We start from the raw sequence: 26,230 nt of genomic DNA, 5'->3' as shown, positions 1-26,230 counted from the left end.
ACAAAGTAATTTATGGTTTGTAAATAATAAATGTATTGATGGATTAATAAACAGACAAGACAAAGTGTGCAAAATTATTTTTTTGCCTGCTTCATTTAATATATTTTCAACAAGAAAACCGTATATAATGTCATCGATATTTTTATTTGTTCATCGATATATTCATTAGTAAATATAATATATTACCAACTAAATATAATCTGTAATTCTGTCAATGAGTTTTCCAACTCTCTCTGGAATATACTCACGAAGGTGTTTCGTCGATAACCCTGACAGTAATATTTAAAAAATATATATTTTTTTAAAAATATATTGAATAGAAATAGAAAAATAATTAAAATAATATAAAAAACATGCATTTATTATAACTTTAAATATTTATACGTTTAAATACAATAAATCTAAAATAGAAGCGGCAATACAGGGGGAGGAGGGGGGTTGGTCTTTGTTAGGACCGTAGAGCCAATTAAGGGGTGCACATGTATCACCCATTTGTGATCTCATCTTCATTACCAATCAGCAGAGTTCTTCATAATCAGCAGTGAGTCATTTATATTTTTTTATTAAGATGGGTCATTTGAGTCTGTACTCGTTGATCTAACATTGTCATGAACTCCGAAGTTTGAGTACTCGGAATCGATTGCGAGCATCCAACGGTCGAAATACTACTGGTCGTCCACAAGTTCTCAACCGTAATGTTAGAGAGTTTGGACATTTAATTTCTATTTGGTCCACTAGATGATCTTGCCTCCGACCACAAATCCGGATCGAGATTCGGATGGATTAAAGGATCATCTTTGTATCTCTCTTTTTAATCGGTTGTTATATATATCCTAAAAAGAAAAAATAAATTCATCAAATTCAAGAAAATAATAATTAAAAAAAGTGGTTGAAAACCAATATACCATAAAGTGCTGGGCTCGACTATCTACGAACTGTTGCACCCTTTTTTGGTGGTCATCACTCTGCACATGCGTTTTAATAAAAAGCTCCATGAAACTTGGCTCGTGTCTAAGAACCATAACGTACAAGATAAAAATATTATCAATTAAATATATTTATTTAAAAAACTAATAAAAAAATGGATGTAATAAAAAAAATCATACCATCTACTTCACATGCGAAACGAACAGAACGAAGCTGTTGGTGTCTGTAGTAACAGAATTGTGAACATGTTAGTTTAGATTTTTTGCATCAAATTGTGACCATTTCGTGAAACACGCAGATGTCATATGCTGAATGTATTTTTCCCATACAACATTCGAGATGTACAGCGGTCTGAAATCCTTCTAAATCACCACGTCGTTCTAGTTTGGAAGCTCTCTTTTTTTCACATATTTTTTTGGCTTTGTTTTGTACCTCATACCAAACATAATGCAACATACATGGGACAAATTTTAATATATGGAATAAAAAAAAATATCTTGAATTTGATTTTATCTAATTGCATCGTGATTTTCCCAAACCCTCCTCGCAACATTATTATCAACTATTTCCCATTCAAAATTTTCCTTGAAGTAATAATTTATAAAAAGAAAATTTTAGTAATTTTAATAAACTAACCAAATTAAAATAAAATAAATTCAAGTTAATACTAACCTTGAAAACAAGTATCGACCTGTGATTTCTATTCAGGATATTTAGAAACCTAGCTCCATTGAAACAATAAAATTTTCATCGATGATTTAAAGAGCGATGTTATTATTCTTGCAGTCTTAATGTTTGTAGACCTGAAATTGTATTAGTTAAATGAGGTTATTTTTTCATATATTATTAAGCATGTCGTTATGAAAGCAAAACAAACTTATATTTAAAGATTATCCTTCCATATATCGTTGTAAATACACAACATATATGTCACAAACCAATTGATTTTATTCAATTTCTTCTTCAATTTAGCATAATTTAATTTCATAGAAAATTTTCATTTTCTATGTGATAATATTTTTAATCCTAAATTTACAAAAAAATATTCTAAATTTACAAAATTTAAAATAATAATTAAAATTAATTCTACATATTTAATTGAATTTGAACAACAAAACTAAATAAAAATTCAACAAAATAATGCAAAAATTATTACAATAAAAACTAAAATTCAACACAATTATTTCTAAGTGAAAATATTTTTAATCCTAAATTTACAAAAAAAATTCTAAATGGAATAAATAAAAAATAATAATTAAAATAAATCTTGCACATTTAATTGAAATTGAACAACAAATTTGAGAAAAAATAACTAAAATTCAACAAAATAATGCAAAAATTATTTCAATAACAACTAAATTTCAACACATTTATTAATTCATAAAATTATTAAGAACACACAATTGAACAAAAATAATGACAAAAAACTAAAATAATGAAAAAAAAACACAAAAAAAACAATAAATAAAAAATTCTTACCTTAATAATATGCTTAATTTCAACTGAAATTAATTCTATCTTGGTTTCTAAATTATAGTCAATACATTACAATTCACAATTTCCATCATGTGGTACAAGATGGTATTTTTATTCAAGGGTCTACATATGAAGTTATATTTTTTTTCTTTTTTTTTCTTTTCAATTTTTATCTTAACATGAAATTTGTTAATGTATATGTTTTGTAGTCAATCGGTTATACGTGATATTGAATTTGTTCATATAAATATATTTAATTTATTAATAAAGACTTATTTATTTTTAATATTCATCAAATATTAATTAATGAATTTAATATTATGCAAATGAAATTTCTAAACATAGTTTTGTCATGACATCAATCAAGGTTTGGGTAAAGAATTAAACAAGTTGACATTATGTTATTTTAATTTTTTTAAAAGGTTTAAATGGTATTATTTTAATTTTTTAAAGTCAAATTAATTTTTTATAAAATCAATCAAATTATTTAATAACTAGATAATCAATTATCATTTATTTTAATTTAAAATCTAATTTAGACAAGGAATGAGTCAACAAGTTAATTGAGTTGATTTATCTTACGTGTCCAAGTTTAATAACAAAATTTTGAAAATCACACGAGTGAAAGAGAATTATAATGTCTTAACAAAACTTAATCTTTTGACTTATTTTTATTTGATTTAATCTCATTGATTCATCAATTCGATCATTTTCTATTTACAAATACTTTCACATGGTGAGAACCAGATAATAAATGAGTGTCCTTGACATGAACATGGTGTGGCACTTCTTTATTTAATTTCACATTAATTGAGAGCATCCTTGTACCTTTTTTTTTTAAATTTTTTCTTTCTTTCTTCTAATTCTAGGAGAAAAAAATCTTTTTTTAGGCACAATTTGTTTTCAAGTAATTTATTTTTAGAAAAATAATTTTTATAGAAAGTGAATTTCTAAAAAGTATATTATTTTTTTATATTTGACAGTGTCATGAAAAATAAATCGGAAAATAACTTATTAATATTTTATTTTTTTAAGTTTGTTAAAAGAATGAGGACCAAAACTGACAAACATAAAAGTTAGAGGAGAATAAAAATAAAAATAAATCTAATTTTATAAATTATTTTAAATTAAATAAATATTAATAAAAAAATAAGAATCAAACCTGGAAAAAAAATTCAACTAAAAAAATAATAAATGAAAAACAAATAACAATCAAAATCTAAAATTGATATAAAAATCAAATTTTAATAGATGAAATAAAAAAAATAAAAAAATATCCAAAACAAAATATATAACAATTAAAAGATATCAAATTTGATATAATCAATAAATAATATGATATTTTTAAATTTTTTCACAACTTTTAAAAATATATTATATCCAAAATAAAAGAAAAACACTTTTTTAAAAATCAAACTATTTTTTTGATTAATTAATTTTTTTAATATTAAAAAAAATATAAAAACAAATTGAAAAATCATTTTTAATGAAATAAACGGTCCCTATCCTAATTTTAGCCTCCAACGTAAGATCAATAGCCACTTTCATTCAAATGACAATTGCATTTCTCTCCTCGATTGGGAGCTTGATACAAAGTATAAACACATCCGACATTCTTTTAACGTCACAGTATCCACGCAAGATATTTCAACAGGTTTATATATATAGATTAATCAATACTTTAATTAATTAATTAATTAATCAATAGGTTGATAACCATATCAATATATTATTTTACATTCAAAGCATAAGTATTAAAGCTTGATAAGCTTGATTGATTGAACTAAAAAACATTAAAAAACACTAAGATAAAGAATCTGTTTTGAACTCAGTTTTTAATTAAACTAGATAATATATTAATCTAAAAACACTTATTTAATTTAAAAAATTACCGTTTAAATAAAAACAATCAACATATATTGACTTGATGAGATGTATATCAATGCAATAACACAGTAACTCAATCTTTTTTTTTAAAAAATAAATAAATGATAAAGTTTCTTATCTGTAATATAAAGTAAGCACTATAACACCTTAGAAACTATGATATTAAACAATATCGTAAATACAAATATTTAAAAGAATGCATGTCATCAAGCAGCACATAACTTTATGTTCATAAATAGCCTCATGATCTCCGCTCACGAACCTTCTCATCACCATCTTCCAATCATCATCATCATCATCATCAACAATCCAATTTATAACCTCACTTTCAAAGATCTCCTCCAAACCCTCCATTTCCCCAACGTCATTTCACTCTCATATTTCCCTCGTGATTCCTTCAAAAAAAGCACCATCCATTCCTCAACTTGCACCCCTTTAACCCTCTCCCTCTCGAGCTCTCTCTCCTCCTCCCTCCAAAGGGCAGTTGCTCGATCTTTTCATGGTTAGAGCTCAAGAGGGTTGCTCTGAATAACAGCATGGGTGGTCATGGTGATCATCATAGAGAGAGAAACAAGAAAGAATCCGATAATGATGATGATGAAGATGGAACGGAATACGAAGTGCAAGATTTGAGAGACAGGATAAAATCATCAAGAGGGAGTCGATTTAATTTGTTAGAGAATGAGTTTGGACTCGTTGACAATACTGAGTCATCGTTGATTACAAATTTGAGAAGAAAACTGAGTCGTGAATCGGTTATTAATGGTATTCGTTACGTCTCCACAGGTCCCGCTATCCATCCTGATAACAGGTCAGTCATTCTTTTTTTTTTCTCCTTAAATATCTATTTTTCTATATTTATAATTTGTTTCCTTGATCTTGATTTTTTTTATTTAACAAAAGCTAGCATTTGACTAATTAACTTTTTTTTTGACTTTCCATTTATAATTATTAGTAGTGGGTTATATATGCATAATATTAGTTAAAAAAATAGAAATATTTAACGATTAATAGTGAGTTATGTATACATAATATTAGTTCAAAAAACAAAAATATATAAACTTTAAATATTTTTATTTTTTACTAATATTATATATAATTATATTAAAAACATTTTAAAAAAACAATCTTTATCTCACAAACAGGCTGCATCTACGAGCATATTGCAATCAAATAATTTAATTGATTGACGCCACAAATCTTAATTTTAAATGATTTTTTTATATGGCGAAGCCGTCACTCCGGCCATTGTCATGCACGTGGGAGGCTATTACTGGGTAGAGTGTCATGCAGTCTCGTCACTTCTCTGGCTTCTGATTATGATGGGGCTGATCGTACGGCTAGGAAATGCCCAGATTGATGGCATGATAACAGTTGTTTTATTTAATTCACTACAACAGCTGTCACAGTCATTTTTACTGGTGGATTCACGTTTTGGGTCCCGTTTCATTTGAATTGGCCGTGACAGACGCTAAAGTGACCGTGGTGGTCACGGTTGTGCTGTGACGCTGTGTTACGTAATAACATAGTACACTCTTTTTTTTAATAATTGTTACAAGATTTCGAGGTGCTCAGCCTCTGGGTTGATTTAAAATTATATTATTTCAAGATATGTTTTTTTTTTTAAATAGAAAAAGTCAGAACAGTAATGTTTTTAAAAAGTCAAATCGACTCTTGCTTGTATTTCGACGAGGATGATTGAATTATGGTTTTACTAACTAGGTTAATTAAATTGGATCAACTATAAAATATGTTTGTTTCCACTGTCAAAAAAACATTTTTGAATTTTTTTAAATTTTTTTCTTCACCTATCCTGGGCCAGAGAGCTTGTAGACGGATCATAATACATGAGAGTGTTTTTTAAAATATTTTTTATTTTAAAATATATTAAAATAATATTTTTTTATTTTTAAAAAATTATTTTTGATATTAAAATATTAAAATAATTTAAAAATATATAAAAAAATATTTATTAATTTTTTTTTTAAAAATAATTCCAAAACACAAAGCCAACCACGGAAGTTGCATTGTCGCATCAAGTGCGGGGGTCCCCAGCACCAGGCTTGGTTTGATGCATTGCCGAGCCTTTGTTCTGAACTAATGATTCAATGTTAAATCTAATCCAAATTAAAACAGATCTTTTACGTGATTTTTTATGCTTATGGAAGATAAATGAAACATTGCAGTTAAAATAATGCAGGTGGTATCGTGCATGGACAATATTTATACTATTATGGGCAGTGTACTCTTCCTTCTTTACACCAATGGAGTTTGGTTTCTTCAGGGGATTGCCTGAGAATCTCTTCATAATGGACATAGTTGGACAGGTTGCTTTTCTTCTTGATATCGTTTTACAATTCTTCGTTGCCTACAGAGACAGTCAGACTTATCGTATGATCTATAAGCGCTCTCCTATTGCTCTTCGGTTAGTTTCTCTCTTGTTTGCATATCTACTGTGTCATGCAAATCCTTCTTTGCTTGCCTTTTGGTTGAATGATGTTCAGTGTGGATTCATCAGTGTTCACTGTCTAAGTGATATGAATCCAAGTGCTTAATTGCCCTGATTTGGGACTGGTTCTCTTGAATATTTTGTTTATGTGTGTCACTTTTTCTTCTTTTATGCTCTTGTTGCAGGTACTTGAAATCTCATTTCATCATTGATTTACTTGGCTGCCTGCCTTGGGACATCATCTTCAAGGTATCTGTTGCTCTAGAAGCATAATAGAACATTTGCTGAAATGCAGAATGAAGATAGGGTGGAGAAATAAATTGTTGTAGATCATGGATACCTGAAGATTTGAATGTTACAATGCTAATCGAGTCTAGGTCTCACAATCATTTTGGGATTTTCCTTTTATACAGGTTTGTGGACGTAGAGAAGAGGTGAGGTATCTTTTATGGATTAGGCTGAGCAGGGTGCGGAAAGTAACTTCTTTTTTCCAAAAACTGGAGAAGGATATACGAATTAATTACCTTTTTACGAGGATTGTAAAGCTTATAGTAGTAGAACTCTATTGCACACACACCGCAGCCTGCATCTTTTACTATTTGGCTACCACCTTGCCAGCTTCTCACGAAGGGTATACATGGATTGGAAGTTTGAAGATGGGTGGTTATAATTATACAAACTTCAGGGAGATCGATATTTGGATGCGGTACACAACATCTTTATATTTTGCCGTCGTCACTATGGCCACCGTTGGTGAGTTCCTTCTTTACATTATACACTATTAACACAACCTGAAGCTTTTCAGTTTCCTCATTTTGGTTTATGTCAACATATAACTGGCAAATTGACTTGGGTTATTTCTGCATATGAACTTTCGCTTTCCATAATAAAGAGTAGTTAAACATTTAGTGAGAAAATTTCACGATGAAGTCTTGACCTATGGGGTCAAACACAAGAGGCATGGAGTATGCTATTTCAGAAAGCTACTGGAATGCCATAATCATTTATGTCCCATCTCCGCGAAGTGTTCTTGCTTGATTTTACACTGCTTCGTTGTATTCGATTCCTTTTATTTATGCTCACCAGTAAGAGCAGAAGGTTTCAGTTAAGATACCATATTCTTACACTTGCCATGTTTGAAGATTCTCTCTTGCTGTATACCTATGTTTTGTTGGAGTCTTCACTACTGCCTGACAAGCCTGCTGTTTTTGCCACAGGGTATGGAGATATACATGCTGTTAACTTGAGGGAAATGATATTTGTAATGATCTTTGTTTCCTTTGACATGATTCTCGGTGCATATTTGATCGGTAATATGACAGCAATAACAGTAAAAGGTTCAAAGACAGAAAAGTTCAGGGATAAAATGACTGATCTCATCAAATATATGAATAGAAATAGACTTGGAAAGGACATCCGTAATCAGATTAAAGGCCATTTGCGCTTACAGCATGAGAGTAGCTATACCGAGGCTTCTGCACTGCAGGATCTCCCCATCTCTATTCGTGCTAAGGTGAAGAACATGTTGAGAGATTCCTTTTTTTCCCCATTAAACCTCTCTTTTTTTTTTTATTATATTGGATTTCATGGATACAGACATTGAGCTTTAGGAAAAAAGAGGAGTACAGAAATTGATGAGGTGATGTTTCAAGCTACGTGGGAAAGCAAAGCATAATTGTCCCCATATTCCAAAATTAATTTGGAGAACCTTCTATTCCTTGGGATAAAGTATCATTTAGTTTCGTTAAAGAGCCACACCATGCCAATAATTACTAGTGAAATATTCACAAATAATTGTCAGAAAGATGTGGATCCAGCATCATTTTCTTTTACACCTTGTCTCCTTTTAAAACACTGCATTTCTCTACAGAAAGTTTGCTATACTTTTTGACAGCTCTCATGATATCTGTCTCACTTATAATAATTTGATGATTATTCTTTGCTTGCAGATTTCCCAAACTTTGTACACAGAATACATTGAAAAGGTTCCCTTGGTTAAGGATTGCTCTGCCGAATTTATTAATCAAATTGTAAGTCTTTTCCTTTGGCATATTATATCCCACTGGTGATAAATAAGTTCAAAAAACGGGGAAATTCCAAATGGTGTAGCAACAATAAACTAATAAATCTCAAAATGCTACATCTTGTTTCAGTGAAATCATGGATTTCATTGCCAATCGCCATTGCAAGTTAATGGTTCAATTAAATTTTAACATTATCGATGGTCAAGATCTGTATTAGGCTTGTGGTTTGTTGTTCTTTCAGGAATCATCTGATCTTTATGTACTGTCCATGGAGGTGGACTTGACATGTTTCTGAAAAGCAGACTAATTAAAAAGTGTGCAACTCTGTCCGTGTATGCAAGTGCATATGTGAGATTCAATCTTTCTGTTTATCAACAATCCATAGATTCATTCATCAAGGAAAAAAAAACATTTCGAGAGGCTACTTTGCAGAAAACATGGCATATGTTATTAGTGTTGATAAATGGTCTATTACACTCAAGAGCCAACAATATTGGTACGCAAGGCTAGATTGTGAAACAGGATCTTGATTTATGTAGTTGTGAAAATTAAGCAAACTTTTGATCGCTTGATGGAGTTGGTTGAATTAACAATTTTTTCCTCCATTATTTTCTTAAGTTCCTGGTAGTCTCTGTTGTCCTCTTGTAGAGTCTCTATATATTTCCTTTTGAATCTTCCTCTTTTTTCTTTTAGTGCCCTTGTTCTTCGAGCTGGTCAAATTTTCTGCTTTAGAGCATTGCTTGGTCTAACATCCTCATATGCAAACACTTGTTATTTCTCTCATCCTGTCCTCAATTGTGACGCTACAAAATTCTTCTACGTTATTCTCCATGTTGTTTGTTTTGTTGCAAAGCTACTCATACATTGCAGGAGCCTCAGCTCTGTTATTGTCATCTTTCCTTTTCATTTTGTTCTTGCAGGTCATTAGGCTTCACGAGGAGTTCTTTCTCCCAGGAGAAGTAATTATGGAACAGGGGAATGCGGTAGATCAACTTTATTTTGTCTGTCATGGTGTGCTGGTACGATTCCATATCAAACGGTCACTGAGTTTCAACATCTGGTTATCCATAGCTTCTCTTTGCTTCTCCTGTTTCGTTGGTTCTTAAACACTTTAGTATGAAGAACATATTTGGGATGTTATTATCCTAAAACTGTAATTTGCTTTCAAAACTGATTCTGCCTGTTGATTTATCATGTTCTGACAAAAATAAGAATTTCAACTATGATTTGTTACTGTGGTGGTGCTTTCAGATTTAGCCTCTCATTGACTGGGACTGTTACAGATGCATGCTGTTATTTAACTATTGGATCAACTTCCTTGTCAGAATCCTGGTGGTTCCAAAATTTTAATTTTTGAGTGGTATGCATAGGATATGTAGCGTCATGTTTGAACACATTTGTATGATCACTTCCTTTTTTCTCCTTGGTGCAGGAAGAGATTGGAATAGGGCAAGATGGATCAGAAGAAACTGTCAAACTTTTGCCTCCTAACAGTTCATTTGGAGAAATTTCTATTCTTTGCAACATTCCTCAGCCTTATACAGTTAGAGTTTGTGAGTTATGTCGGCTTTTGCGGATTGATAAACAATCTTTATCAAATATACTTGAGATTTACTTTTATGATGGACGCAGAATTTTGGACAACCTTTTAGAGGTAATTCAACTCTGTCAATATGTGCTTTCCTCTAACTCATATTCATGTTCTATTTTTTTTCTTCCACATCATTTTGAAATCAATATCAGATTATTTATATAGCCAATCTACAAAATTTTTGAACAATTTTTTTTTTATTATTTTTGATAAGCCCAGGAGAATTCATTAAACACCTTGGGACCATGAGCCCAGCAACCAAGGAGAAAGAAAACTCACAGCAGACATAACAAAATATTTGAACAAGTTATTTTAGATCTATATTTGACATCAAGGGATTGATACATGTCCATTAAGATCTAAATCAAGGTAAATTGACAGGGGAAAGAATCCAATCTTCAATATAAGCAGTTGGAATCAGATATTACATTTCATATCGGAAAGCAAGAAGCTGAACTTGCTTTGAGGGTGAATAGCACAGCTTATCATGGAGATCTTTATCAGCTGAAGGGCTTGATCCGAGCAGGTGCTGATCCCAATGGAACAGATTATGATGGAAGATCACCCTTGGTATACACAAAGCTCAAGTTTATGATTGATCTCATTTTATTTCATTTGTTATCATTTTTATGTGAGTCTGAATCATCAAAATAACACTTCTTATGCTGGCACATTTGACGCGGTCTAATTCCAGAGATGGATGAGCTCTACTATAATTTGTGCCATATGTTTGCAAATTTTTCATCCTTTTTTTTTTCCCCTTCCAAGCTATTTCTCCCAGTCTCTGAGCAAGTTTATATGTCATAAGGGTAGATTAAAGAGGATGAAAAAATTGCTTTATCTGACAATAGCCTTTGTATTCAACAGCATCTTGCCGCATCTAGAGGTTACGAAGATACCACACTTTTCCTTATTCAAGAAGGAGTTGACATTAACATCAAAGGTAATTTGCTTATATTGGTGATTAATTGGCTATAATACTTCTGTTGGTGGTTTGATGTTTTATTGACATATTGCTCATTAATACTATTAATATTTTTCTTGTACAGATAAATTTGGAAACACACCATTGTTGGAAGCTATCAAGAATGGACACGATAGAGTTGCATCTTTACTTTCTGAACAAGGGGCCATCTTGAACATAGATGATGCTGGTAGTGTTCTGTGTAGAGCTGTTGCAAGAGGGGATTCAGATTTTCTCAAAAGGGTTTTGTCCAATGGAATTGATCCAAACTCTAAAGACTACGATCACCGGACTCCACTTCATGTAGCTGCATCAGAAGGATTATATTTGATGGCAAAGCTGCTGATAGAAGCTGGTGCTAGTGTTTTCTCGAAGGACAGGTAGACCTGAAATTCATTTCGCTCAGTTTCTAACTAGATATGCTTGCATTTCAGTTATCTACTTCGGGGGCTATTTATATACGCATCAGGCTCGCTTTATTAATTTAGGGTTTATTTTCCTAGTAATTTAGGCTTATTGATATATGAATAATGCAAAGATCTGATGCATCCTGTAAGTAGATGGGTGGGGAAATGAGAACTCTGGAACTTACTAATCAAGGGATTCTTTTATTAAAGCTTTTTCAGCCTTTGCTTCTCTCCCTTTCTCTTTATGATCTGAATAGTGACAAACGGGGCAGTGTATTTGACTTTCATTTACAGTTATATAGAGACACTCTTGACATTTTAAAATGATTTTTAGAGAACGAGAACACTGTTCTGATCACTGACCTTTCCTTGCGTATTTCAACTCCATAGATGGGGTAACACTCCACTTGTTGAAGGCCGGATCTGTGGGAACAAGAATTTGATCAAGCTGTTAGAAGAAGCAAAATCTTCCCAGAAATTGGAATTTCATTATGCCTCTCATGAAACCACAGGTATTTCCACTACTCTATGGACAGCTTCTATTATGCTCAAAGAAAATGAAATTTTTGAAAATATTCTAAATACTATGACAAAAAGCTTGTAACATATGGCTTCCAAACAGATTGTTGAGAGAAGACTCATGAAAGAATTACAAAGAATAATTGATCTAATACTAATATAAAGAACAGCCTGTAGGGAAAAGATTTAGTCGAAAATTATCAGAATGGTTTGGTCTGCCCAAGGTTGTCATGCTTATTTTATGTAGATGCACTGAACCAGAATTGCATTTTGAACTGTGATGATTTCTCCCATCATATCTGGATTCTGTAATTGGCCAATCTAAAATGTCTGGTATAAAACGGGGTTGTTCTACTTGAACCCACCCTGTCTTCTTTTCGGGTCCAACACTTTGTTAGAATGTAGCTGAATGAAGCAATTGTTGGTGATTGATCTAGCAACCACATTTGAGATGCCGATAACAGAGAAGAGATGGGCATTTTGTTTTTGTTAGTAATGCTTGTTCTTAGATGACTGAGAACAGGATATGCATTTTGTCATAGTGAAGTTAATTTCATCTGATATTGCCAATTGCAGAAAAAATGCTCCCAAAGAAATGTACAATTTTCCCTTTCCACCCATGGGGTGCAAAAGAACAGAGAAGACCTGGAGTAGTGCTATGGATCCCACACACCATGGAAGAGCTTGTAAAAGCAGCATCAGAGAAGCTACAGCTTCCAGATGGTTCTTGTATATTATCAGAAGATGCTGGTAAAATTCTTGAAGTAGACATGATAGATGATGGCCAGAAGTTGTATCTAACAAGTGATCAAACACATTAGTTATGAAGATCACCACAGTTGTAATATATGGTAGCCTGGTTTTGTATCATCATCTTTGTATTAGTTTCTTCTGCCTGCTGCATGTCTACGTTTTCTAAATCTAAATAAATGCTTATGATACAAGCATGCGATGATTATATTTCTGCAAAGACATGGTCCACGAGAGTTCATTTGTTTCCCCAAGTTTTAGATTGTATAACATAGCAATGGCAACAATTTGATTTTGGCCTACGGCGACATCACTCATCGGCACCAAAAATCTTCAAGAACTTCACTGAATGTGTTGTTTTGGAGCCATATTTACGATTGCCAGTGCTGACAGAGTCAAAAACACTGTTAACAGTAAAAAACAAGTGATTCAAGATGAAATTGCCAAACTGATGGGGACTGTCATCTCACCTGCTCCAAAACCAATATCTTAATCAATAGAGGAAATAAAGCAGAAAGTTATTCCACAAGCTTTAGGTTTCGTGGAGCATTAGGTTGGAAAAAGTACAAGAAGACAACTTGCTTTATATAAATATTCACTCTTGGTAAAGAAATTTATTACAGGGTCCTTCAGTTGAAAGGGTTTTTTTCAACTTGACTAGTCATTGCAATGATATTGTTACCCTTGAGTTACCACCTAGTTATTTCTAGCCCTAATTAAGCTATAAGAAACAATGAACAGGCACAAAAGTGGATGAAATATAAAGTTGGATAGCACAAGGTTGCAGGGCCAGTTGACCAGTATGACATGCACAACAGCAGATGGTGCTAAACTATCTTCAACAAGGCTCAATTGAGCTAGAAAAATCTGACTAAGCTCCGCGGACATGTTGAATTTGCTGGAAATGCTTCTGGGCTGCTCTGTTACTAGCAGCTGCTTGATGATCATTTACCTCATCTGTCAATAAGGAGCTGTCGCTAGGCGAAGTTGAGCCATAAGAAGTGAAAAGTAGAAAAAGGGTTCCTACAACACACCCCAGAAAGGGAAGAGAGGAACATATGTCCAGGGCTTGTCTGAGATTCATGGCTAGCTAGCTTATGCTCGCTGATCAAAACTTGAATACCAGAATACCAAGAAAGACTTTGATGGAAATGCTCAGAAAGAAAGAATTTTGGGATAAGCTAGGATGTTGGGTTTTTATGGTAAAGGTGTTCAATTTTCCTAGGAATATGAATATAATCTAATGCGTGGATAACAAGTCATGGAGAGATGCAATATTCTTCCAAAAATGTAAAGCTACCATAAACTGCCCAGGTGGAAATCTTAGTGAGAAAACACATGACTTGACTTCCACAACCACAGGATGTTTCATAATTTCCATTGGATGATAATGTGGCAAGCTCCCATTTGTTGCTTTTTTTCTCACTGGATGCTAATTACTTTATATAAGAATTTCCATTGGATGATAACGTGGCAAGCTCCCATTTGTTGCTTTTTACCAGCTAATTCTCACTGGATGCTAATTACTTTATATAATAATTTCCATTGGATGATAATGTGGCAAGCTCCCATTTGTTGCTTTTTACCTGCTAATTCTCACTGGATGCTAATTACTTTATATAATGACTAATTAACTTTTCAATTAGACTAAATATTCAAATCTTGCTTCATTAATTTCTTGACAATTTTACTTCATAAATAGCAATTATAAAATTAATTATAATTGAATGTGACTTCCTCTATTTGTGTTTTTGGGGTTTTCACATGATCCTTGTAAAGACAAGTCTTTTCTTTTAAGTCTATTTCAATTTAAGTATAGTGTTTACATGATCACCACATTAATTTTAGTTTACATCCTGCAATTACCTACTAATTATGTAGTCATTAATTATTTATAATGTTAAGTAATTATCGGTATTGTTTAATGGGAAGTTATCATTTTATTAATTACTACAATTATCATTTTCAAAATCACCATTTTGTTTGTTTTAAAATCAATAGGATTTTTTCTGTATTAGTATTAAGGGTAAAAAGCCAATAAAATATTATGAATTGTCACTATAGCCTTGGTTAATTTAAATTTATTGTTTTTTTTAAATGATATCATTTTAGAATTTAAGATGATTAAAAAAAATTGAAATAACATCAAGATAAACCATTTAAAAAAAATCATTGGCTTAGTTTCACATGAGTTTTGATTGAGTAAAATGAGTTTAACTAAGTGAATTTCCTAAGTGGTTCAAAATCAAACCTAGCTTAAGTTAGGTTTTAGACAAACAAGTAATAAGATCAACCTTCCGGATAAGCTAAGTTTGATAATTATGCTAACTACTTTATCAGTCAAAACAAGATCTAATAGTCTAGATAAACCTTAACTCGTTGCTCATTTCATAGTCGTCCATCTCTAACAAACACAAGCTAAGAAAATGACAATAGTACCCCCAAATTCTAACACCCTAAAATCCCAATAAAGCAACAAATACCTTGCATGAACAAGGGCATTATTGAAATAAAAAAAAAAAACATTTCAGGAAATTTAGTGAAGAAAAAAGCAATTAATGGTGAGATAAACTTTTAACCCATCACACATCTCATGCGACTGCCTAATCACTAACAACCCAATTTGACCAAGATACTTCCAATCTCAACACTCAATAATCCCAAACAAACAGAAAATATCTCCCTCATCAAGGGTATTATTGTAAAAAAAATGCATTTTAAAAAAATTCTAGCAGGAAGTAACTAACACCCGTTTTCATTTCGTTAAAAGAGTTCCTCTTTCTTTCCCTACAATTTCTCTCTCTAGTGCTCTTTTAATGAGAGAAAAACTTCGAGAACCAAAAACATAACCAGAGAGAGTGAGAACTTGTCACAAGTTGAATTTGGCAGAGTTGAATACTAAGGGGAAAGAAGAATATTCACCAGATAGAGAGTTTGTTTTCAAATTAAAATGACTGTTAGACAACATTACCGTTAGGATTTATTTTCATAGCCATACATTGTGTTTTAATTAGTACAAAGTTTGTTAAGAAAGAATCTCATGTGTGACTAAAAGAGTGAATATAGGTAGTTATTTTTTCATATAAGAATTTGTAATAAAATTAGCAAAAAGAAGAAGAAGAAAGAATACAACGATGAATGAATGATGAAAATTTATATGAACTCTCTCTCTCGATTCTTTCTAACAAAATGTTCTCTTTTATCTTTTTGGGGTTAGCTGCTAGCCTCTTATTCTTTAAGTTCACCTAGATAGAATCCTGATTAGATCTATTTCAATCCAACTTGTAGAAAATGGTATAAGAGCCACTGATATTTGAATGTGGGTTATGACTCCTGACACTTAATCCTAATTAAAAGGCCAGAAAAATCCTTAAAATCTGCAAGCAAAGAATAATCACAAAAGTATGAATAGATTATGAAACTATTAAAGGTATATGGTCAGCAACTAAAAGATATTAAGTCCACCTATAAAGCCAAGTTGGGGAAGTTTAAAAAGCTTATCAGTGAGTTATCTTATCATTAAAGCTCTATTCTATAGAAACTACAACCATTCTATGGTAAAAACAAGTACCATAAAAGATCATTAAATCTCTAATCAAGTGGGATCTACTGCAAGATCATGTTGGACTTGTGAAGGTAGCTACCATCCTTATAAGGTATATAATTCTAAACAAGACTTCTTTAACTTTGATGGCAATGTACACAAATGGTTATACAAGTGAAACTAGTGTTTTGACATAGAAAAAGTTGCTGATTTTGAGAAGTTTAAGTTAACCCTATACTATCTTGAAGGAATGTCCTTTCATTAGCACTAAAACTTCATGAGAAATAAAGGTAGCTAAGTGGTGACTTGGGTTGAATATATGAAAGTAATATGCTATAGGTTTGGGGGGTTAGAAAGATCCACTAAAAAAACTTAAAGATCTTAAGCAAATGGGAGATCTAAAGGTGTCACTACTTGAATCTCGGGTCCATGAATGAAAACACAGGAGCGGTGTCGAAAGGACACCTCACCTACGCTAAGTCTCAAAACGGACATATCAAAAGAACAAGTTATTTAAAAAAACACAGCATTTCATAAATTTCAGAAATATTATATTATTTAAAACTAATGAAACCAAATATAGTTCAAAACTTCTCATCAGTAATTAAAAAAAAATGATAATTCATAATACTTATTACATTGTTAAAAATCCAAACATAATTAAAATAGGATAATAGTGGAGCGTCTAAGAGATCGAATCAAAACTAAAAGGAAAGCCTCGCAAAACAAGCAAGACATACCAACCAAACTGAAGAAGTAAGAACACTCAACAAAGTCCACCTCCTAACATAAATTAAGAACTTGAAATAATATTAAGAATAAGGGGTGAGTTCAACTAACTCAATAAAGGAATAATATTTAATATACATTATAGATATTAATGATATTAATAGTTTACAAGTCGATTTATCTTGATATACATATACATACTAAACATATTATCATAAAATAAAATAATACATGTCTGAGATTAGATGACATCCGAAGGTGACCAGATGATACCTGAAGGTAACCACTATGAGATGATCAATCACCATAGGCTGATGCTTCTCTCACCAGCTAGGTATACAAAAAACTATATGCACATAGGCTAACTACTCTCCGTTAACATGAAGTTACTGACAAGTCCTATATCAAGGCATAATAGATATTCATAGAATCATCAAAGAAACGTATATCATATTGAATAGAATCTAGTTCGACAGATTGCAAGTGCAAATTCAAGAATAAATAAGTACTCGGAAAATAAAGCAACATATATAAATATTCAAGAAATTAACTAGTTGTACTCATTGTATAATCAACATACATATTTATTTATATTATATGCATATTAAAGATTATCCCACTCACCCAAAAAAATATAGAACTAAAAGGAATGTTAGATGAAAGACCTGAAAATCCTACTAAGGATCGTTAGGAGAACCTACAATAATATATGAATATACTAAAAACAACCCAAAACAACATAAATAAAAGATCACAATGCATAAAATAAAACCAGGTTTAGTCTTATAAGTTTAAGGACTAAAACGATAATTTCCCAAAATAGGGACCAAAATATAATTTTACCAAAATTGGAGGACCAAACTGTAAATACATAACCATACTGAAAATTCCACCCATAAACCATCCTCAATTCTGTCCAGAATGAACTAGGGATCGAACTGTAATTTTTATAAAGTTTAGGGACTAAAATATAAATTCTCAAAATTGAGGGACCAAACTAAAAATATTCCAAATCAATTATCAAACTAAGATTCATCATCCTTAACCTCATAATAACATTGTTCAGAATCTCAAAATACATTTAGGGGTCAAATTATAATTTTTTCAAAGTTTAGGGACTAAATTGTAATTTTTATAAATCAATGACCAAAATAAAATTTGGTCATTTTCAACATCAAGACCATTTTGTCCAGATTTTCTAGCAAGTTTAAAATGAATTTCTTAACCTAAAAAAATCAATTTAAACAAATCAACTCATAAATTCTTATTTCTAACAACATACTAATCAATCACCTAACATTAAACCCTTAATAATCCTTATATAACCACCACTATAGCCAGGGTTTTTATGGACAATGTATACAAACTATATGACCTACCTGCTACCATAATGAGTGACAAATTATTCTATTATCTACCATACATAGTCTAATAGAAAAATTAAGACAGTGAAGAAGTTCTTAGAAAATTAACTAAATTGTATGACTGAAGAGGTGCTTTCACAATGGTCAAAATGGTTATACCTATGTGACTAATGGTATAACACCAATTATCATACTTTTACTTAAGCTACCCCTTATGAAGTTCTTTATAGGCTAACTCCACCAATTGATATTCTTTATTATTCTAAAGATTCAATTATAAAATCAATTGAAAATTTTCTAACTAAGAGGGAAAAAACGTTTAAATTGATTAGAGATAATTTATTAAAAGCTCAACATAGGATGACATATCTATTCAATAATAAAAGAAGTGAAATATAGTTTGCAATTGGGGACCTAGTCTACCTTAAACTATAACCTTATAGGAAAAATCAGTTGTATAAAGAAACACACAAAAGTTAGCATTAATATATTATAGTCTTTACCAGGTGATTGGGAGGAATGACATTGTGACTTATAAGTTATGTCTACATCGTTTTACAATGATTCATCTAGTCTTTCATGTGTCCTAGCTGAAGAAATACATGAGAAATAAAATGGTGTAAACTACCTTACCCAATCTCCCTCATGAGCCAACTCTTAAGCCTTAAGTAATTTTGGATAAGAGGATTGTCAAAAAGGGTAACCACACTGCCACCCAAGTCTTAGTTCATTGGAATTTTTTACCTCTCTCTAATATAATTTGGGAGTTTGTTGATGACCTTTTTCTGAGGTTTTGTCATTTTTTCCTTAAAGAAAAGGTTGTTTTGAATGATGCAAAATTATCACAAAGTTGAATTTGGCAAAGCTTGATTTTAAAAAGGATGAAGAACATTTATTGGACATAGGGTTTGTTTTGAAATTAAAATGATTTTAGAATTTATTAAAAGCAATACATTATGTTTTAATTAGTACAAAGTTTGTTAAGAAAAAATATCATGTGTGGCTAGAAGAGAGAATGTAGGTAGTTATTTTATCATATAAGAATCTATAATAAAATTGACATAAGAAAAGAATACAATGATTAATGAATGGTGAAAATTTATATGAACTCTTTCTCTTTTGATTACTTCTATTAGCCTCTCTTTTTTCAAGTTCACCTAGATAACATTTAGGTTGGTTCTATTTCTATTAAACTTGAAGTAGGACTAAATAAGGTTTTTATTGAGCATGTCAAAACGAATTCTTGAAAATTACAAGAAAAGAAAAAGATTGACAAAACTCTATAATTTCATAACATTTTGAAACTGGATTGCCTTATCTGCCTTACTAGTTTATTTCGGATAACATTCGGGAGTTTCTTTAGAAATGTGAAGAACCTGAAGATTATAAAGTAGAGGGAATGTCTATTTGGTGTACTTTGCTTGTTATTGAAAGTAAAAACTTTGTTGTTCTACTTTACACCATTGAAGAAGATGTTAACAAGTCACTTAGATCATTTTGTGATCAATACAAATGCAACTGTAAAGTGTGATTCTTTTTTTTTTTTTAATTTTTCGTGTGATTTTTAAATTGGATTTTTGTTATAACATGGATAGATTCCTCAAACTATATAAAAAATGATAGTTTTTGAAAAATATTTTACAAGGTTATTTATATACAAGAAAAATGTATTAATTAGTAAAATTCTAATTAAATTAAAAAATCTAATCTAAATAGGAAAAAAAATCTAAAACAACATGGTAAATAAAGAAAATCATGAGTGGTAGCTTCTAAACTGACTTTATGTATCTTATCGAACTTGGATGAACCTGTTTTCTAAATATTTATAGGGAAGAAGGCTTTTAGAATGTTCTAATATAATCTTAGTTTGATTTAATGACCAGATCAAAATTTATAACTTGTTTATGTTAAAATTTCATTTGCTATTTCTATATTTCTTCTTGAATAAGATTTTTTTGTTACGTGCCCTGAGTTATGTTGTTTATGGGTCGAGTTTGATTTTATTATTGACTTTTTTAATGGGATTTTGTGGTTTTTGGGTTTGGAATTTGGGGTTTACGTGCCAAAGTAAAAATTCTCTTGTTATGATTTTAGTTGATTATTAATATATGATTGAGGTTGGAGTCACAATAAAGTGTCATTATATTCTCTTTCTTTTTAACTAATATCCTTCATGATTCTTCTCAACCAAATCACTTCAATAGTTATCTTTGTTGTTGAATACATCTAGGATTACTCATGAATCAAGCCAACATGCTTGCTGTAAACATAATGTCAGGCATTCTTGCAGTGAGATATAAAAAGTTTCCAATAAAACTTCTATACAAAGTTGCATTCACTTTCTTTTCTCTATCATCTTTCTTCAATTTCTCATTCACAATAGAAAGGTATTTCAACTAAATTGCAGCTATATATTTTCAACTTCTTCAACACCTTTTCAACATATTTCTTTTAACAAATGAAGACTCTTTCATCTCCTTGATAAATATCCATGCTAAATAAATGATTAAGAAATCTTAAGTCACTCATTTAATAATTCTTCATCTTTTTCTTCTTAAACTCTTCAATCATTCTTTCATTGTTTTTAATAAATATCAAATCATCAACATACAAAGTAACAATAAGGACACCATTCACACCTTGCCTTTTTTACATTCAAGGTAGGCTCACTCTTATTTTTGAAGAAGTTGTTTTCATCAAAATAACCATAAATTTGATTGTACAAAACTTTAAGAGCTTGTTTCAACCTATAAAGTGCTTTCTTCAATTTATAGACCTTTTTTTTTTTTTTACCTTTAATCATATATTCTTGAGGTTGTTTAACATAAACCTCTTTTTTCAATTTTACCATTCAACAAAGCTGATTTCACATCAAGTTGGTATAATAACCAATAATTTGAGCTGCTACTGTAATAAGTGCTCTAATGGTATCCAACTGAGCTATTAGAGTAAAAGTCTCATCATAATCAACACTTTGCTGCTATGAATAACTCTTTACAACAAGCCTTTGTTTCTTGCCATCAACATCATGTTTCACCTTCTAAATCCACCAAGCCAATCACTTCTTTGTTTTTTAGCTTGTGAATAAGTTGTCATGTCTTGTTCTTCTCAATAACATCAATTTTTTCTTGCATAACATTCCTTTAATTTTTATTCTCAATAGTTTCTTCAAAGTTTTCAGGTTCCACAATGTAAATTATACACCTTACATACACATCACTCAAGTTTTTTTTAATCTTTTTTGAACCAGAGCTTGAAGAAGATGAACTTGATCTTGATGGAGATTGTAATGATGACTTTTCTTTTTCTTCACCACCACCACCACCACCATCATCATGAGAAAAATTTTCTTGTGAAACAACCATAACAACTAATTCTTTCTCAATCTTGCCTTGCTCCCAATTCCAAATAGCATCTTCATAAAAAAAATCATATTCAACTAACAATCACTTTGTTTGTCTTCAAGTTGTATAACTTATAGCCTTTAGATATTGTGCTATACCCAATAAATATACATTTTTCACTTATCTCATCTAGTTCATGTCTCTTCTTTTTCAGTATTTGAGCATAACAAACACTACCAAATACCTTTAAATGATTTACAAATGACTATATTCTAATCCAAGCTTCAAATGATATGCTACCCTAAACAACTTTGTAGGACACCTATTAATCAAATAAATAGATGTATACACTACTTCAACCCAAAAACTCTTATGGAGTTTCTTCAAATACAACATACACTTTGTCATCTCTATCATGGTTTAATTCTTCCTTTCCAAAACTTCATTTTTAGGGTGTATAGCTAATAGTGAGTTGTCTTTCAATACTTTTATCTTCACAAAACTTAAAAAATAATCTTCAAGTGTACTCTTTTTAAGAATAAGATTGAGTGTACTCAATAAACAACACAAAACACCTATTTTGAAAATGAGATGGGGTGGACATCAAACCACAAATATCAATGTGCATTAACTCAAGTATATTTTTGGCTCTTTATGCTACTAGTGATTTGAGGCTAACAAAATTCAAGTGACTGAGTCTCCTATGCCATAACCATGAATCACCAGTCACATCCATCTTCAAAGCTATATGTTTTCCACACTTTAAGTCAAGTAGAAACACTTATTCACCATCTTCATCTTTACCATAACTTGCATTCTTAGAGTTTTATCATAAATAATCCAATATTGGCTTTCAACGTGTAATGAATATCTATGCTCTATAAGTTGTCCAACACTCAACAAATTTCGGTCAACTTGTGGCACATGCATTACCTCACAAATCACTTTTTTTTCCCTTCTTAGTTTCAACTCTAATGGTACCTAAGCCCATTGCACTTATAAATTCTTCATTATAAATCTTCACTTTAGTTTGCCTCTTTATATCAATATCATTGAACAAGTCTTTGTTTGGTGTCATGTGATTGCTACAAGCACTATCAATAAGCCATTGCCTATTCTTTTCTTTCATGCTACTTTGACTAGCATAAAACATGCTTCCATCACCTTCCCTATCTTTGGTAACATTTACTTGTTGATCATTCCTCACACCATAATCTTTAGTTAAGTGACCAAATCCTTTACAATTGAAACATTGTGTCTCCTTTTTGTACCAACAATTTCTAGACTCATGGTCTAATTTATTACAAGACTAACACTTTCTAGAATCACCATATCCTCTGCCCAAATTCATTCTTTCTCTTCCCCATTAATTTCTACCAATTCCTCTAATTCTACCTCTACTATATCCTCTACCTCTAAATGATTCAACATCTATTTTCACACAACTTGTAGATCCCTTCTCTTGGATTTGTTTACCAAGAGTGTGCTTTGATTGAAAAGCACTCTCCATTTACTTTTCACTTCTCTTTATTAATAATCTTTTTTCTTTTCTCATAAGACTTCAAAGAAACCATCAACTCATGAGTACTCAAACTAGACAAGTCTTTAGTTTTTTATTTGATCACCATAATAAGATCAAACTTCTTTGGAAGGCTAATCAATACTTTTTCTATAACTTTTTTTTTTATCATTAATCTCCTCACCATAACTTTTCATTTGATTCATAACCTTAATAATCCTATTAGTAAACTCATCAACAACTTTATTTTTCTTCTTTTTCATTTCTTTAACTATCTTCTAAGACTTTTTAAGTTAATAGCTCTTACCTTCACATCACCTTTATATTCACTTTGCAAAGTCTTCCATGTTTGCTTTGTCTTTGTGGCTCTCATGATCCCTGAGAAAATATGATCATCAACTCTTCTTTTAATCAATCCAAGGAGGTTAGACTGAATTCTAACTTGAGCTATCTTTTTTGAACAATTTTTTTTTTTTGAACTTGGACAAAACTTCTCTTTAACCTCTAGTTTGGCTGGTTTCTACTCCTAATAATAATTACAAAACGCAATTGAATATATCACACAAATATTGTGTAATTTTATGTTACAAAACTCACACAAGAAAAGGATTACAATGAAAGAGACTTCACACACTCTACAACTGCTATTTTTTTTATTTATTTTTTGTTTTTATTTATTTTTGTTTTCTGCCTTTTGGGCTTCTGCACTTACTGCCTTCTATTTTACAATGCATTCTGCGCCTTCTATTTTACAATGCATTCTGCGACATCTGTACATTTATCAGTTACTTTAAGCAAACTATAATAAACTAACTTTACAATATATTAACATTAATATAAACTCTACAAGAAAGCGCTTCCTGGTGAGATTCTTGTGCTTCCATTGCATGCTCCGGTGCTGGAACCAACGCAAGAAGTAGAAAGTGCATTGCGGGACACTTACAGCATGCTGGAGAGATTCATAATTCTGATTGAGATAAAACATATGGAAGATCTAGGAGATAACTGGTGAAGAGATTTCTATGAAAGGGTATGGCATGGATATAAATTCTCAGCTGAGGCACGAACGTGGGCTGGATAACTGGAAGGTAAAATGTGAATGTGGGGCTTGTGACGATGATGGGAGAGAATGGTGGAATGCGACATTTGTGAGGCGTGGCAACACATATGCTGCAATGGCATTGATGATACCGATACAGTACCGCAATTGTTTGTCCGTTCTGGAAGCTGTGATTCTCTACTGCCAGGGAAAGCTAAAACTCAGCAGCAATTTGAGAGTTCTGCTGTTTTGTTAATGATTTCTGAAGCAAATGGATATACAGCAGAAGCTGCAGAACCTTTTCACCAAGGTACAAATCTCTCTTTCCCTAGCTCTCTGAGTATGCAGTAGTATTGGTGGTATACTATACAGATTATAATGGGATCATAAGATTAGTTTTGGATTATGTTTTCTTCCCAATGTACAATCTGGTGCTTTAAAAACTGGGAAGACTCCAAACTGTCAAATTTGATGGTTTTAATACCAAACTGGCCTGGTGCTTTGATTGGGTGCTTAACTAGAGCCCCAAAGTTTATTCGAAAAAAAAAAAAGAAAAAAAATCGGTACGAATTGAATATTCAAAAAATTAATGCAATTATTAACGACACAAGAAAAAAACAAATATTAGTAATAGCAAATTTTGTTGAATGGGATCTCAAAATTTTATTATTAATTTTTTTAAGTGGTCGGTCTCTCTAAGAATCTTACAACTGTTAAGTAAATATAAAACATACCTAAATAAACTTAAAAAAAAAAAAGGAATAGCATTAAATTTATAACAGGCCAATCTTCCCTACATAACTAGGCCTTTAAAACCTCTCGGCAAAAGTTGACCCCAATATAATAGTCAGATTAAAAATTACAGGGCGCCTTTGTGTCAGAGGTTGGTCTCCTTGCACGATCTAGACCTCTTTTCAGACTTAGCACTTTCCTATTCATAAACATGCTTGATGCTATCCATGTAGTTCAGTTGTGGCAACTGATAGAAACTCCTGCAGAGGAATCGCATTGGGGCATTGTGAATAGTATTTGTCCCCCTGGCAGCGAAAACTATATTACAAAGTGGAAAGTAAATACTTGTACAAGATAGAAGAATGAACTCAAGGAATTTAGACAAGTTTTTTCTATAAGATTCAGAAAATTTAACTGCTTTGAGAAATGAACATGGAAATAATTCTTTCTACAGAAGAATAAAGGGATACAGCAACACCACTTTAAAGAAATTGAATTCACAAGCTCTACGTTTCAATGGAAAATAGAACCATGAAGTGAAGAACTAAGTGTTGCTTACACAGTTCAGGTTGTTTTCAATTCTGAATTCTCTCCCTTCTATTTGATAAAACTTAGTATTTAAGCCTGGAGCAGCCCTCCAAGCATAGGAAAATAATAAAGCATGAAATTCTACACGCACACACATTGTAGATAAAGTTGTAGGATGGGCTGAAAAACTCCATGCAACAGATTTTATACAAAACCTGACATAGTGTAATTTCCTACGACAATCACCCAGCAATTGAGTCTAAAGTGAGGATTTTGTAGAAGAAACATGGCCATTTATTTACTAAGCAAGCATTCCTCGCATGCAATCATGCTGTTGTAGGCTGCCATCAGGTCAGTTTAAGACCTGCAGAATTTGAATGTCTCTTACAGATTCTCTACTGGAAAAATGACTTGAGTTTTTCGAGTTCTCATTTGGT

General features: G+C 31.5%; 1 protein-coding gene across 1 annotated transcript; it reads left to right on the top strand.

Annotated features, from left to right (window-relative positions):
- Positions 1-4,501: 4,501 nt before the first annotated feature.
- On the top strand, positions 4,502-13,339 carry LOC133698221 (potassium channel SKOR-like). Its single transcript, XM_062121075.1, has 14 exons — positions 4,502-5,101; positions 6,491-6,715; positions 6,925-6,988; positions 7,153-7,492; positions 7,957-8,252; positions 8,689-8,769; positions 9,684-9,782; positions 10,196-10,417; positions 10,736-10,924; positions 11,222-11,297; positions 11,404-11,698; positions 12,116-12,237; positions 12,821-13,098; positions 13,186-13,339. Exons 1-13 carry the CDS (start codon positions 4,827-4,829, stop codon positions 13,063-13,065), a joined length of 2,529 nt encoding a protein of 842 aa, XP_061977059.1. The 5' UTR covers positions 4,502-4,826; the 3' UTR covers positions 13,066-13,098; positions 13,186-13,339.
- The last annotated feature ends 12,891 nt before the right edge of the window (positions 13,340-26,230 follow it).

The sequence above is a fragment of the Populus nigra genome, chromosome 7 (assembly GCF_951802175.1).
Source record: "Populus nigra chromosome 7, ddPopNigr1.1, whole genome shotgun sequence".
In the NCBI taxonomy this organism is placed as follows: Eukaryota; Viridiplantae; Streptophyta; class Magnoliopsida; order Malpighiales; family Salicaceae; genus Populus; species Populus nigra.
Note: the sequence above shows the minus strand (reverse complement) of the source record. Positions and strands in the feature narration are given on the sequence as shown.

Bases quoted from the DNA above. Each gene is read 5' to 3' on its own strand.
- LOC133698221 (XM_062121075.1), top strand. From the start codon at position 4,827: ATGGGTGGTCATGGTGATCATCATAGAGAGAGAAACAAGAAAGAATCC. The intron at 9,783-10,195 runs GTACGATTCCAT...TCCTTGGTGCAG, and splicing joins TTGTCTGTCATGGTGTGCTG to GAAGAGATTGGAATAGGGCA. The intron at 12,238-12,820 runs GTATTTCCACTA...TGCCAATTGCAG, and splicing joins TGCCTCTCATGAAACCACAG to AAAAAATGCTCCCAAAGAAA.